The 15,347-nt window shown below is 34.3% G+C and overlaps 1 protein-coding gene across 2 annotated transcripts; it reads right to left on the bottom strand.

Annotated features, from left to right (window-relative positions):
* Positions 1 to 3,981: 3,981 nt before the first annotated feature.
* LOC105167716 (uncharacterized) lies at positions 3,982 to 12,038 on the bottom strand. 2 transcript variants are annotated; one of them, XM_011087536.3, is made up of 13 exons: positions 11,667 to 12,038; positions 11,488 to 11,542; positions 10,749 to 10,809; positions 10,433 to 10,471; positions 10,154 to 10,325; positions 9,623 to 9,656; positions 7,804 to 8,447; positions 7,660 to 7,708; positions 7,465 to 7,590; positions 5,891 to 5,995; positions 5,663 to 5,754; positions 5,413 to 5,566; positions 3,982 to 4,357 (listed from the first exon to the last, which is right to left on the bottom strand). In XM_011087536.3, the coding sequence occupies exons 1-13, from the start codon at positions 11,831 to 11,833 to the stop codon at positions 4,091 to 4,093; spliced, it is 1,965 nt and encodes a 654-aa protein (XP_011085838.2). In that variant the 5' UTR covers positions 11,834 to 12,038; the 3' UTR covers positions 3,982 to 4,090. The 2 variants fall into 2 exon arrangements, with proteins under 2 accessions (XP_011085838.2, XP_011085839.2); XM_011087537.3 differs by having other exon boundaries at positions 10,749 to 10,800.
* Between the last annotated feature and the right edge of the window lie 3,309 nt (positions 12,039 to 15,347).

Raw genomic sequence — 15,347 nt, 5'->3', positions numbered from 1 at the left:
TCGTGGATCTACCAATCCTCGGCCCACTACTTCCTCAAAAAACAGGACCACCACGTGAAAAGTTTCTACTTTCCACAGAAATTGAACGACCGATTTCCCTCTTGGTCAACCTACTCGATTCCCCTATTGTATATGTTCATTTTCTCTTCTCTTTCTCCTTCTTCTTATCTTCAATGACTGCTTCTTCCATTCGGACCGCTGATTCAACAGGAGTTTTAAAAGTCGTAGTTCTAATTGTGATGCATTTTTTAATCTCTGGTCATAGCCCCTACTCAAAACGTTAACAACAATCCTCCTGTGTCACTACTGCTTTTGGTGCATACTTGGCTAGTGCAGCAAAACAAAGTTCATATTCTGCCACTATTTGACCATCTCGTTATACTGAATATAGAAACTCCATCCTTTTCTTATCTCGTACATCTTGGGTCTGTATTTATCATCGAACTCTTTTTGAAACTCAGCCCAAGTTATCTCTCTTGGCTCATATCCTCTCTTCACTGACCCACCTAATCAGAATAATGGCACGGCTCAAAGTTCGATGTGGCTAGTTAGTGTGACCTATCTCTTGAAAAGTAGTGGCAAGAAATGAGTTGCTTACTCAATAAGTATAGCTAACCAATCTATATATATATATACACACACACACACAAGCAGCAAGTCACGTACAATCCAATCACATCAACTAACAAATATTCATCATATAGCAACAACAGATGTAAGGAATACTATATAACCACAACTGTAAATCAGTTCGCGACATAGTATTTGACGTTATTGTTTATTTTTTAAGGGCCCTACTTACTCTAATTGGAGTATTTTAGTCAATGATTTTGCCGACCAGCATCATCTCAGTCAATGTCATATCTTATATAACATAGGATGCCCCGTTGTATGTGATATCCCCACACTATCTATCACAGTGTGTAGCAATATCAACAGAGGACATCACAATAAATATAGCATCCCCACACCATCACATTGTGTAGCTAACAGCATAGAATATTCTCCGCTACCGGAATCCCCCAGTACCCTACGCGTCATAACAGTTAGCTTAACTCAGTTTTTTTTCATATACCTCATCGATCACTTCACCATCAATCACATTTTCGTAAACCATTGACTATGTTCGTAACTAGATAATCTTTTATTTCAATTCATAACAACAATATCACTAATTTTGTCATTCAATTTTCTATAATAATTATTTTCTCATTAATAACTTTTTCATTCGATTGCATTCAATAATCAATTATATGATTATATAACCATTTATCTCACGTCCGTACAATACAACCATATATAACATGTAATAACAATTTCATCGATATTAAGATAACTCAAAGTTAGTCCACGATCATATATATAAACAATCGATATACTATATCCACATGTATAGATATAAATCCAAGTTTACGGTCAAATTTATAAACAACTTAAAAATATAATACTACACGTATAAATATATATAAATCAATTAGTTATACTTACCTCAAATCTTAAAATGCTTCAATTAACACAAGGAATTGCTCAATCCTCTATTTTGTAGTCATGTTCTATAATAAAGTATTATACGCATAATCAATATATTTAGAATACCATAAACTCTAAATAAAACACTATATAATATTTGTATGTTTTCCACCAATCTTTTAACATTTTGTTCATATTGAAGTTCAAACCTCTATTCTATTTTCTTTTAAATAACTACACTTTCTAAATTTCTCAATGATATATTCAATTTATCAACCAACTCATAAGAATTCATGTAATCAAACCCCTTATAAATTTATAATTATCATTTTTAATAATATCCCTAAATTAAATTAACATTAAAACCCTCATTTTTCTTTTAATAACGTAATTCTTCTTGAATATAATTTTTGAAAATATTTCTATGAATTTTCTATCAATTCCTCCTTACTATATAATTTAATTAAACACCAAACATAGAATTACATATTTGTTTAATAAGTCCAATGGAATTGTGTAAATTTACTATAATAATGATTAAATCAAACAAATCTAATAATTTAACTAACTATAACATTTTTTTATATAAATTGTGATATTTAATTCTACACTAATTTAAATAGTCAAATTCGTAAAATATTTCGATTAAGCAGTACATCGATTAATATAAGCAATATAATAAACGAATTAAATAAATTATATATATAATTAATAAAATAAAATGAAAATTTCATACCTTAGTTTTTCTTCCGCTGTGTGCGTAACTGAGCGTGTGTTGTGTGTTAGAATTGAAATTGTGATCGTGTGTGTGAATGAAATTGGGGGGGGGGGGGGGGTTTGAGTGGCAGCACGTGCTGCCGCCCTTCTCTTTTTTTAATTATTTTTTATTTAATCTTTTTAACAATTATCATTACATTCTATTTAATTTTCTAATTAATATAATTTATTCTCAAATATTATAATGAGCTCTAATTTATTTATTTCAAATTTTATTACATTTCAATCGTGATCTATAATTTATTTATAATTAAATTTAATTATTTTTAATAATTATTAATTAGTCTCTCAATTATGTATAAAATTCTATGTACGTCACAATTTGGATGAAAAATACTAGCATAAGCAAAAAAGTTACATATTTTAATTTTGTTCCTTATTAAATATTCTCATATATATTTTTATATTTATAAAAAAATAAATATAATATATATATATATAGAATGAGGTTAACGTCCTTATATTTTACAATATTATTATATGAAAACATTGAGGGATCAAATTGAAATTTGTACAATTTTGTCTAACATCAATATTTTTTGTTCAAATTCTAATAAAAAAAAATTAGTGTAAACAGTAAATTTTCGAGAGGTCGAATGGGGGTATGACGTGGTCACGTCGCCACCTTAGTCCTCGTTGCCCAGATTCGGAACAACAACTAAATAGGTCCCGAGTGGGGATGGGGGCCATGTTGGCATGAGGGGTTTGATTTTATTTAATTTATTTTTCAAAATAATAAATTTATTTTTTATTAATATATACTTATAATTGGTAAATCTAAATTCTTAATTTTTTTAAAAAATTTAAAAATTCAATAATTAAAATTAATTGAATAAATCTAACAAGTCTCCTATAGTCAATACAGATCCAACAGTTACTAAAAAAAATAATATATAATAAATAAGGATATAACAACATTTATAAAAAAGTTATCACTGTTACTTATATTTAACGAATATCAACAATTGAGCTATATTTAAAACAAAAAATAGATTTTTACCTATTTTTAAAATAGAATGAGGTCTTAACAGACTTTTTGAAATCCATACTAAGACTTTTTGAAATCCATACTTTTTACCTATGTAGGGATTTTATGCATCTAAGAACGTTTCAAGGATGAGTACAGGCATGTGACTGGTGAGAATTTTACCCTACCCATTGAATGAATAGAAAATCCTCCCCTGATTCAAACCCAATAAAATTAAATGAATGGAATATCATAGTAGACTATGGATACGGGTATTTGTTGAGCATGAACAGAATAAAACCTAAATTAAACTGAGTACTAAAGATGGACATTATTCAGTTTTCACAACTCAACAGAATCATTATCATCAGATGGACCACATCAAATGTGAAAAACCAAAATGGACAGGACTATCTGTCATGCAAAGCAATTTCTGTGGTTGGTTGTATCAAACAGATAACCCATTGTAATAACAAAAGCTTGTAGAGCCAAAGGAACACAAGTGAACATCCGGACAACCCCAGTTATGCAAGTTAGAGAAACAAAAGTGAACTTGTTTCCATCTCATCGAATCTAGTAAGAATCAATCTCTCAGTCAGCTGAACCACCAAATGAAGACAGATGGTGTAATGCACTTACAAGAATTACAGGAAATGTGACCTATTAGATGTATAAAGCACGACGGCCATTAAGTTTTTAATCCATTTGCCCCTGGAGAAATAAGTACCTACTAACATTCTAACAAGGAAAGGGTGTAAATGCAGAAATTAGTTGAACTATTCATCTGTATAGATTAGTGCAGGAAAAGATACAAGCTGTGCTACACGCTGATTTCTATTGACAAAAATTTACAAGTTTTTTAGAATTAGACTAACCTCAACTAAGCTCTAGCTTAATCTCCTGGGGTTGAGCGACATTATATTCAGCAACCTTTCCTGGAATACCAGCTGAGATTATAGTACCTCCATTATAACCATCCATAAGCAGCTTCCCAATTTTTGATCTCCACTCAGAGCTCCTCTCAGTCTTCCTGTCATGGACAACTCGGTCATAGTAGTTGAGCATCGTTCCAAGACCAGTGTTTGGTACCCAACCATATTCCATTAACACCCGTGCTTCTCCATCGGACAAATCATCACCAACCTGTAGGTTTGGGAAGTGGGCAGTCAGAAAATAATTTAAAGATCATCATAGATAGAATTACTAATAGCAACATCATCTAGCTGACAGCGCAGGCCAGATTTTCAGCAAAAAATCGTCCGGACAGACAATTCTTAACAAAAACATGAAACATGGAGACAGGAAAAAGTTCAAAACAAGGGGAACCTAAACAAAGGTTGCAATAACACAGGAATAAGAGGAAACTCAGAAAAATGTTAACCCCAGGCTTTTGTGGGAGTTCCAGTCTGAACAACAAGCAAAATCATAAAGGTTCAATCAACAGCCATCACAGCTGCTAAAGGGAAGAGACTTAAGTAGTTTGCTCATTTAATAATAATGGCAAAGCAAGTACTTTTAACAAATATAAATAATACACATGCCATTATGACTATAGGCATTAATTTGGTGACTTGTCAGATATATTAAGAAATTACTCAGCAATCAAGAGGCTGATAATACAGTTTAAAAAGAGCTCATGCCAAACCTAATTAGTTTACTAAATACCTGATCACCTAAGTTACCAGAGAGAAAGAGAGAGAACGAGAGAGAGAGAGAGAACAAAGTAAATGTTACTAAAAGATCCAGTGAACATAGAAGCATTTCCACCATGTATATTCATATCCATTGAAGAACAAAGTAAAACAGGGGAAAACAGAGAACAAAGCAAGACTGTATCCACCTAAGCAATAAATTAAACCAAACAAGATGGAAAAATAAATCCAGTTAATCAACACAATGATATTAAAGAAGATTAAAATGCTCTTATGTGGCTGCTAGAACAGAAACTGTAGCCACCTGAGTAATGAATCAGACAAAAACAAAGTCCAAAGAGAAATGCAGTTTAGTAAAGCAATAACTTCTCCAACTTGAGATATAGGACCACCAATAAGTGCATCTTAGTCATGAATTTATTCGCATTATTTCTTGCACATCAGAAACTAAATGCAGGAAGCAAGAGAATAATACAATACAGAGAGGGGGAAAAAAGCACACAGGCATTTCCAATTTTGTAAAAAGACTTTTAATGTAATAATCACCATCAATGCTTTGTTCTCAATTAAGGTAACCCTACTACAACTGGTTAGCTTCATGGCAATTACTAGTCGTTTGATCTGCCAATCTATGGGCAAGGAATCTGCCAATTCAAAGAAGTATGTCGCATAGCCATATTCAGGACGTTCAAGCACTATCCTGCAAACACGAAAATATAAATATTTTCTTCATCCTGTTCGGAAATATTATAATTTATAGGATCTTGCAATCTTGGAATGATCCTAGCAATTTAACCTGTTATGTCTTTCAAAGACAAAGATAAATGACTGGAGGTCCCGACACCATCCCCATTCAACTGGCCAATTACGAAATTGTAGATATCGTGCCTGTCACCAAATTAGGAAACAAGCAATAATCAAAATCAGAAAAGGCAATTTTTCATGGACAGACAAGGATGAAAGTGTAAGTTACTGCTCTAATGTTGATTGTGAGTATAGGAAAAATTCAAAGGATAGTCAATACCTGCTCCACAAGTGAAAATAGACATTCCAAACAGTAACTAGCCTTCTCCCCCCTAGCGCATCGCAGTGGACTGAACTTTAATAATGAGGCTCGCTGAGAGAAAAGCTGTCACAACATAAACAAGGACAGATTGTCAAAAGATATAAAAAAAAACACAGTAAAATTAATTCAAAACTGGCATTGTATTAATATACAGCTAAAAATGTGCAGACACATGAATCATGGGCGAATAATGGCAATTGGAGTGTCAAAAGAATAATTAAAAACTGTAGCAGCAATACCAGGATGACAGAAAGGATTTCACAATTCCAGGGCTTGACAAGGATAAAAAGTGAATAATTGGGTTTGCTCACAATCTAATAATCCTTAAATTTAGTCTCATTTACGACAGCAAGGTACCATTACAAATGTAAGCGGGGACATACAACCACAGAGTCAATATATACAGGCAACAAACATGATGTTGTTATCTATATACTTAAACCAGAATAACAACAGTGAATTAGGGGCAGGGAAGGCTACAAATAATCAACATATCTACTAAATGTTTTGGTTTTAGTTCCATAACCTAGCAGAGGTAGATCAGTTACAAAGCATAGTTGTTGAAAATTTGGTGAGAAGCCCTTCAGGGAAGAATGAAGAAGCCCAATAGCTCAATGCTGACAGCGTCAAGCACATAAAGGATGGTTACCAAGTTTGTACTCTTAATGTGTCCTTTCCATATAATCATATTTCATTTGGTTTATCATGTTGTCTTGGTTTCCAGCTCTTGGAAGGGGACAATAAAGAAATCATGTGATGCAATTTATTGTGGCATTAATTAACACCAACCAGTGGTAAACACTCAAGCACTTGCCCGAAATTGAAGAAAATTGGTATGGTGTCTGGTTTTACATATGTACATAAATCTATCATTCCGTCCACTTCCCTTTGCAAAATAAAGAATTATTTTGTTCTTAAGCCCCAGTAGATTAGGCATCTTAGTGTATTCTGCAGATTTTGTCACCATCTAGGTCTGAACCTTCTAGTCTAGCAGTCATAATTTGAGGGCGAAAAGAGTTGCCAACAAGCATCATATGGCCTCCATCCATTCAGTAAAGCTACCAAATCAATCATTATATCCATGCTACTCCCATTTCTTTTCTTTGCTTAACAAGTACAGCCTCCACGATTCAGCAATGCTACTAAAACACCATATCCATGTGATTTCCTTTCCTGAAAAGTGTGTTTCGTCTTTTCTACCAATAACTATTCCATGATCAAAAGTTTAATCTTATCTGCTCAATTTCATCATTGTTGCAAGGCAGCATTGCTGCATACAATAAGTCATTTTAAAATCCACTCATATTCTACGAGATCCTAAAATACCCTCAATGCTGCATGCAACAAAAACAGAATAGATAAAATATTCTGAAGACATGAGAGTAGCAAAAAGGATCTTCAACCAACCAAACCCTCTTTAACTAAGAGACTGAAATAGAATTAGAACATAAGATTCAGCAGTTATGCATGACCAGCTACATTAATAAACAATATATCAACAGAAAGGAAATTTTATAAATCCGGGTCACAACCTTCGAAATAACTACTTCAAGCTCAGCAAAGTTATCATTGGTGGACGAATCATCCAAAGCATCATTGCTTTCTGGTTCACCATAAAGCTTAATCTCATTAACTGAAACACCTTTATCAATCAAGACCTGTTCAAGATAAATATATCAGCATGTAAACCAACTCTAAAGGAGACAAGACCTAGCCACCTACAGTACCTGCAAGAGCCCAGGAGCATCTTCCTCCATGGCAGTCTCAATTGAATCCCTGCAATAACACCCAAAGAGAAACAAAACAAGTCTTGAGCACTATTTTGGATTAGGAAGTACATATTCGATGATGGCGAAGACCAAAGAGCTCACGTCACAGTTTTCCGCCTTTTTCTTGGGCAGTTGACTTTCAGTGACAGAGAAGGTTTTGATGCAACTGGTCTACAGCCCAAGGCAGAAGGAATCATTTTGCTAAAGCACTCCGAACCCTGGTGAATATCCAAACTAGGACCATCACTTGATGACAGCAATTTCATCCGTTCTCGCAGCAACATATGATCCAATTCATCTTCATCTGCATTACCAGCAACTTGAACTTCAGTTTTCACAGGAACCAAGTTCCTAAAGGACATTTGACCTGGTGTAGTCACATTGGAGCTCTGGAATTCATCGTAATTTGGTGGTTCAATTTTGATCATTGCTAAGTTTGATATGGCTGAACCTTGCACAGTCCTAACAGCACCAGACAGAAGAGTCTTTCCTCCTGATTTATGTTTGAAGAATTCCTTTTCAGAAGAACACCCCATATCATTTCTCCAAATACCCAATGAATCTGGACAAGTGGATCTGTTTCCTCCAGAGAATTGACCCAATGCTTCACTGGGTTTACAGGACAAATTCACAGTATCTTTTGAAGAAGATATCGAAGTCCTATCAATATCATGAATTTGATTCCCAGGCACATGCCTTTGATCACCAAATAGCAGTTCTCCTTTTACAACTGCAGCAGAATTCTCCTGAGAAAAAGAAGCAATTATTAAACATAATAGTGGAGAACAGAAACAAGACCATTCAAACAAAAAACCAATATAAAGTCCTTAAGAACCGTATTATGCTAAGACCAGATCGAATCTAACTTATTGTTAACTATAGGGTAGTTATTGAAAAGGTTAGGAAGATCAGGTGGCTTTTTGGCAATAGATAATCGTGAAACTTCCAGAAAGAATAACTTTCAAACAGGAAATGCAAGCTATGACAGATATCTCGAGACTCACAAGAAAGGTGCACCATTTAACACCTCTTGCATTTGAGACAACTAGTCAAGTGATGGATTAACAAGGGAAGCTGAAATAATCTTGCGTATGCATTGACGCCACCTATGATCAGAAAAATTTGAGTAGCATCCTGCATGATTTACTCTAACAGTGTAATCTGCTTTGTCTACGAACAAGGAAGTTATAAGTAATGTAACTATGAATCTCATGGAGAGTTCAATCTTGGCTCAGGGTGAACGCTAGCGGCATGCTTAACACATGCAGGTCGGACATGAAGTGGTGTTTCAGTGGCGGACGGGTAAGTAATGGGGAAGAACCTGCCCTTGGAAGGAACTAATTACATATCATCATTGTGGAATTACTTCTTTTGGAAATCTAAGCATAATCCAATTAGTACTGGTCACCAATTGTTTCATTTTGTCCACAACGTAATTTCTGTATTGTAGGGGTTGTTTTGTGTGAGAAGGCATCCCCCAGGGTAGACTTCAGCTACCACTTATAGCCTCAATAAGTTCTCATGATAGTAAAGATTAAGTTGAATAAAGAAGAGTTTGACCATCATGTACTTTTTTCAACACAAGATGCCTGTGAGGCTGAAGGTGGATAAATTACTAAAAGCTTGCATAAAGATAAACCATTCTAAGTCCTGCAAGCTCCAAATGGCAGAAATCTAGGAGTTCATTTTAAAGTGTAATTTTGATTTTATTATGATAAATCTCTATATTATAATGTAACAACAGCTTAAAACCCAAAGCTAAAGGATATCAAGTTATACCAGAATTAAATCTAAAGGATGCTGGCTGAATCAGAGTCACAAAACCATGATTAACATGCTACTGAATGTTAATGAACATGTGAAATATTCATCTGGTACAATTAAATGTTTCCATTTCAATATATCAAATAATGGAGACTACCTCCGCCTTAGTTGATGCAGAACCCAAGCATTTACTGCAAAAGAATAGAAGAAAGAAATAATATTCAATAATAGTATCAAACTGTTGAAATGACGGATGAAAACATAAAGTTAACACAATGTTGGAACCAGATATTCTAATGATGAAAGTAGCGACCAAAACCTTTTCATTCATATGCTTTTAAGGAGAAAAAATGAAGGAAATGCTTGCAGCAATGCCAATGCCAATGTCATAGGTGTTTATTTATTCATACATGTTCATATAAATTCTTTCACAACACTCAACGACATCCCTAATTGATGTTATTTCCTTTTCCTGTATATGAACATGACGAAGTTCGGTTTTAATGATTTTTCTTCACCTTCTCACTTTCATCCATTAAATCCTAAATACAACCAGAGCATAAATATCTTGACCACCAGATAAGGACTCAATCAAAGTGAGCATTTAACTAAACATGCAGTACATGTAATTAAATGAAAGGACCTGATCCTAACTGGGCTATGATAAGATTATAAACAAACGAGAAACCTTGTTAGAAGTCTCTTCAACCGTTCCTTTAATACTACATGATCAAGTTCATCAAGAGATTCATCACCCATCTCATGTTCAGATATAACTGTTTGGCTCCCAGCCAGGATGGATCCATTCAGATAGGTGGCTGAAGGACTCTCGACACAGTTGCCAGCACACTCAACCTTCACTGTGATAGGATTTTCCCAAAACATCATCTCATGAGCGAATCAACTGAAACAACTTTCTCAGGGGTAGCAATAGCAGCGATAGTAAGACTTGAATTCATACACTTACACGATAAATTTTCATGATGGTTAGAATCTCCCAGCTCTCCTGCACGTGCGATGATCAATAACTTGAAAAATAAAGTATACTTGAGGAGACTAAAGTAAACTTTTTTATGACTGGGCAGTAAATTGATAACCCTATCTTTAGCAATCTCAAGGAATCCGGCCTCGCCTTATTTGCTAATTTTCTTCTTCTAGGCTGATGGAGTTGATTTCAAATTTATAGTCATTTCTAAGGAAATTGTGGATATCAGAATGACTATTTCCAGATTCCATAATCAATTTTCAAAACCCAACATGGCAAACATTACAAAATCTCTTACCTGCATGCCTTTCTACCGTCTCAATCACTTGTTCCTCAGCAGAGCAACCGGACTGTAAATGCTTCAAATTAGAGAAAAAGAAAACGAAATGAAATAAGCTTACGGTAACAGATGGAAGAGCTGTTAACTTTCAGATACCGAATATAAAACAGAATAGCAGGTGGTACAAAGTAAAAGTTGCTGATACCAAGATGGAAGAAAGATGCTGACAGGGAAGAAGTGCAAATGAATTCATAAAACAAAGACACTCCCCATGTTTGGGGCGAAGTAGAGGATTGGTAGCCTAGTCATAGACCTACAAGGAACCCACATCTGATAATATTTCACATAGAACTAACGTATGAAAAGAGGTTCAACTGCAAATATGTATGACAAATTATAGCAACTTGCGGAAAACATAAATGTTCCCTGAAACCCAAATCGAATATATATATATATGTATATATAGTGAATGCTTGCTTCTGATTTTTTGCACTCTTAAGGACGACTCTAGTCATGGACAGAAATAAACTTCACCAGTATGAACCTAACGCAATATCCAAATAATATTAGTCAACCAGAATTGAGTCGCCATGGAACATTTCTAGTTGCTCAGCCCAACATAAAATGGGTTTTAAACCAAAAATCATATGCACAACATTTATTCTTACCGCCAACACAATTCTCAGATGGGATAGAGTGAAAGGTAGCATTGAATCAAATACAAAAGGGGCATATATCATAACTCAATTCCACTTACCTGTATGTCACAGTGACCATTCTCCCTTTTCTCTGCCGCGGCAACACCCACATTTCTGCAAACAGTCAGACCAGCTTTCAAGAGCATACCACTTGAAACGAAAAACACCAATCCCTCACAAAAAATAAAAAGATAAAGGCTAAAAAGAAAAAGAACGCAGCACAATCACTAAAACCTACGGTGGTAAAACCGGGATTTGACGCTCCGATTTCAACTCCGAATCAACGGATACACGATGACTCGCCAGTAGCAACTTCAGCCTTTGTTTCAGAGGCACCCGCTCGTACTCTTCCGACCACACCGTTTTCTCAGCACCATTTTCGAGATTGATTTCCGATTGAGCCATCCTTGTGAATAATTGAAGCTATTTTGCCAAAGGGCAATGCTGCTACAATCTTCTCTGTGGAGCCATTGCAATGGGTTGTAGAATTTACGTCAGGAAAATGAAAACTAGGGGTTCTTTTTTCCTGACACGGAGAGCACCTTGCGCTCAGAGAGAGAGTGAGTGCAGAGAGATTCCGAAGTGATTTTCCTTCCAGTTTTGATGTGTTCCGGGAGAAGATTGGTTCACTGCATCGTTAGATATAACAATTGGGCTTAAAATTGGGCCTTCTGATGGGCTTTAATGGGCTTAAAGAAAGCCCAAGTTAAGTGGTTAAGCCCAATGTTTAAATCCCAATTTGGCCATTCAATTTAATAATTAATTCTAGTAAGTGATAAATTCAATTAAGAATTTTCATATATTATGCGATTTATTAAATATCAAATATTGATTGAAATACATCAATAATTAAAATTAAAAAAAATAAAAAATAAACTATTATAAAAGTAGAGGTACACATAAATTTAGAAGAGTCAAAATCATAACTTGTGAGGTCTCAACCCAACATTCCCAATAAAATAATTTTTACATCATAATGTAAATAATAACAAAAATTAGACCAATATATAATTTAATAATAATATTATTTAAATAATAATGTAAACAATCAAAAGTATTAGACTAATATTCCCAATAATAATATTTTTACATAAAAATATAAATAATCAAAAAAATATACCAATATTCCCAATAAAATATTTTTACATAACAATGTCAATAATCACAAAAAATATGCTAATATTCCCAATAATAACATTATTTACATAACAATGTCAATAATCACAAAATTAGAAAATATTCCCAACAATAATATTTTTACATAATAATGTCAATAATTACAAAATTAGACCAATAATAATATTATCTACAAAATAATGTCAACAATAACAATATTAAGATAATATTTTAAATTAAAATACAATTACATAATCATTAGAAATAGAGAAGAAATTGAGGATAATTTTAATAATTAATAATTATTTAAAAATGTATAGTTCCTTTCTAACCACGTACAAACAGATCACGCGTGCCTTTAATCTTGTTTAGCCCATCAAGTAAATTTTGCCAGTAGAACTAGTTAGGTTTATCCATCTTCATATGTTAATAAAAGACAACGTTGTGAGAAAAAAATGGATAAACTTAACTAGTACTACAACAAAGAGTTCATGTGATAGGCTAAACAAGCTTAAAGCAAGGTTTGGCTCATTTATATATGTGCACAAGAGAATTATATATTTTTAAATAATTAATAAGTACAATAATCATAACTTCATGATAATATTTTTAATGTGTAAGAATTAGTATAATTTTTTTATTTACATATTAATGTCAATAATCGCAAAATATAGACTAATATTTCTCAATAATTTGTTTAGATCAGGTTTAGTGGTACGCCTCCTATACCACGTGGTCATGGTCGTGGCAGCAGTCGTGGCCCGCCACTTCAAGCAGCGCCGTCGAATGCTTCTTAGGATGGGGAAGCAGTCCTTCGACCACCCACACCACCTGACACGACCGCACAGTCCTTTCCCCTACAAACTCCAAATGATGCTGGAACATCTGGAGCTGCACCTGCAGCTGATGAGACGATACAACAGTCTGCTACACTAGCGGTTGCTTCACCACCACCATCAACACGTCAGTGCATCAGCCTCGATGACGCGAGGTAAATTTGTTTATCAAATTTTTTTAGTATTATTTTATCTTGAAAATGTCTAATATAACATGTCCTTTCAGGTATGACCGCCGCTTCTACGAGCGCATCAATGCGGTTGTGTAGGGACACTTTCCCCACCCATGGTCGTGTCTGAGGCAGATGCCGTCAGAGCATTAGCATTTTTTGTCCGAGAGCATGAAGATAATTAATTTTAAATTAATTTGATTTTATCTAATATTCTAATTCTTTCTAATCAATTTTACTAATTTTTGTTTAATGTTATTATTGTAGAATGACATACTGGTGGGACTGTGACGATGAACCCATGTTGTGGGTCTTCCACATGTGGTCAGCAAGTACATCCGGAAGGCATTTTTCGTCGCTCGATCCAGTCTGGTCAAGACACTCTGGCTGGCCAATGAGGCCTAGCTCCAACTCTAGACAAATTGAGCCAGCAAGGATTTCCATCAGGAATCCTTGAAGAATAAGGCGAACTCCACGACGTCCTTGACTGTGTACCGATAGGGGGTCTTCCTCTACCGGCATACATAAGAAGAAGTTGGTAAGTAAATAATAGTATTTATATATTTTATCATTATTTTATAAATAAGATACTAACTGTTTTTTTCTTCTACATGAGGTAGAGCTCGATCGGCTGCCCAAGCAGACGGAATAATTTAAAAGGTGGTACAAAAAAAAAGAAGACGGTGGCTGGAGTGGGCTGAAGGCAGTGGGAGTGGCGGTAAGTAGTTACATTTTAATATTATTTTTTTAAAAAATTAATTCTTGGTTAAAAGTATTAATAATTTTGTTTGTTTTGCAGGAGACGTTCCAAAAGCTGCTGAAGGATCGTCAACCTCTACCCACAGTCGAGGACCATGATGCCCCCGCCGAAAAGGAGGCTTCAGTGGCAATGACGGAATAGCAGATGTGGTTGGCTACAGTCAGGGGCAAGAATAAGGGCCGAGTTTCGGCTGTAGTTCTGAGGTTCACGTCTCCAGTCGGACCTTCACATCACCATTGCCACCGACATTGCCAAATCTGGTCATGGAGGACCCCATCGATCGCCTCGAGATCATGATGGCCATGATGAGGGAGATGTGGGCCTCCTCCTCGACTGCAGCACCCCCTCCGACAGATCCCCCAGTCTTGAATCAGAACGATATGGACGTCGCTGACAAGGAGGGGATTAGATTTTAATTTTTTTTATTTTATTAATTAGATAATTTTTCATATTAATATAAATATTTTTTTCTTAATTATTCATGTTTCATAATATTAATTACATTTCATTATTTCATATTAATTTCATTAATTTTTTCATAGTTGTTGTAAAATGCGCAACCCAACTTCATTGGTTGATTAAATGTATGAAAATTACATGAGTAAGAACAATAAAGTAAGGCCAAATGAATGCTTACTTTTATTCATTTAATTCAAGATTACAAAACAAAAAGAAATTGTTTAAATAGACTACAAAATAACCAATCTAATTGGTTTTCTTTCTAATCACCTATTCTAACAAATATTAGTTCCTGAAAATATTTTAGAAAATTATAAAATATATATAATTATAATTTATATTAATTCAAAAGGACATTTTGATCAATTCACCACAAAAATTGAATGAAAATCTAACGAAATGAGCTCGTTGTTAGACTAACGTCAAAACAGAGCGGTATTTGTAATTTCTCGAACAATAAGAAAGTATTTGTAATTATGTCAAATTTCAGGGAAGGTAGGTGTAATTTTTCCATTTTTTAATTGAGAATTGTTATGAAAATATGATAATTTTTTACTCAAATCAAGTATAACTAAATC

Source organism: Sesamum indicum, linkage group LG8 (genome assembly GCF_026168435.1).
Source record: "Sesamum indicum cultivar Baizhima isolate 11 linkage group LG8, ASM2616843v1, whole genome shotgun sequence".
In the NCBI taxonomy this organism is placed as follows: Eukaryota; Viridiplantae; Streptophyta; class Magnoliopsida; order Lamiales; family Pedaliaceae; genus Sesamum; species Sesamum indicum.
The sequence above is the reverse complement of the archived record's forward strand: the minus strand, read 5'-3'. Positions and strand labels throughout refer to the sequence as shown.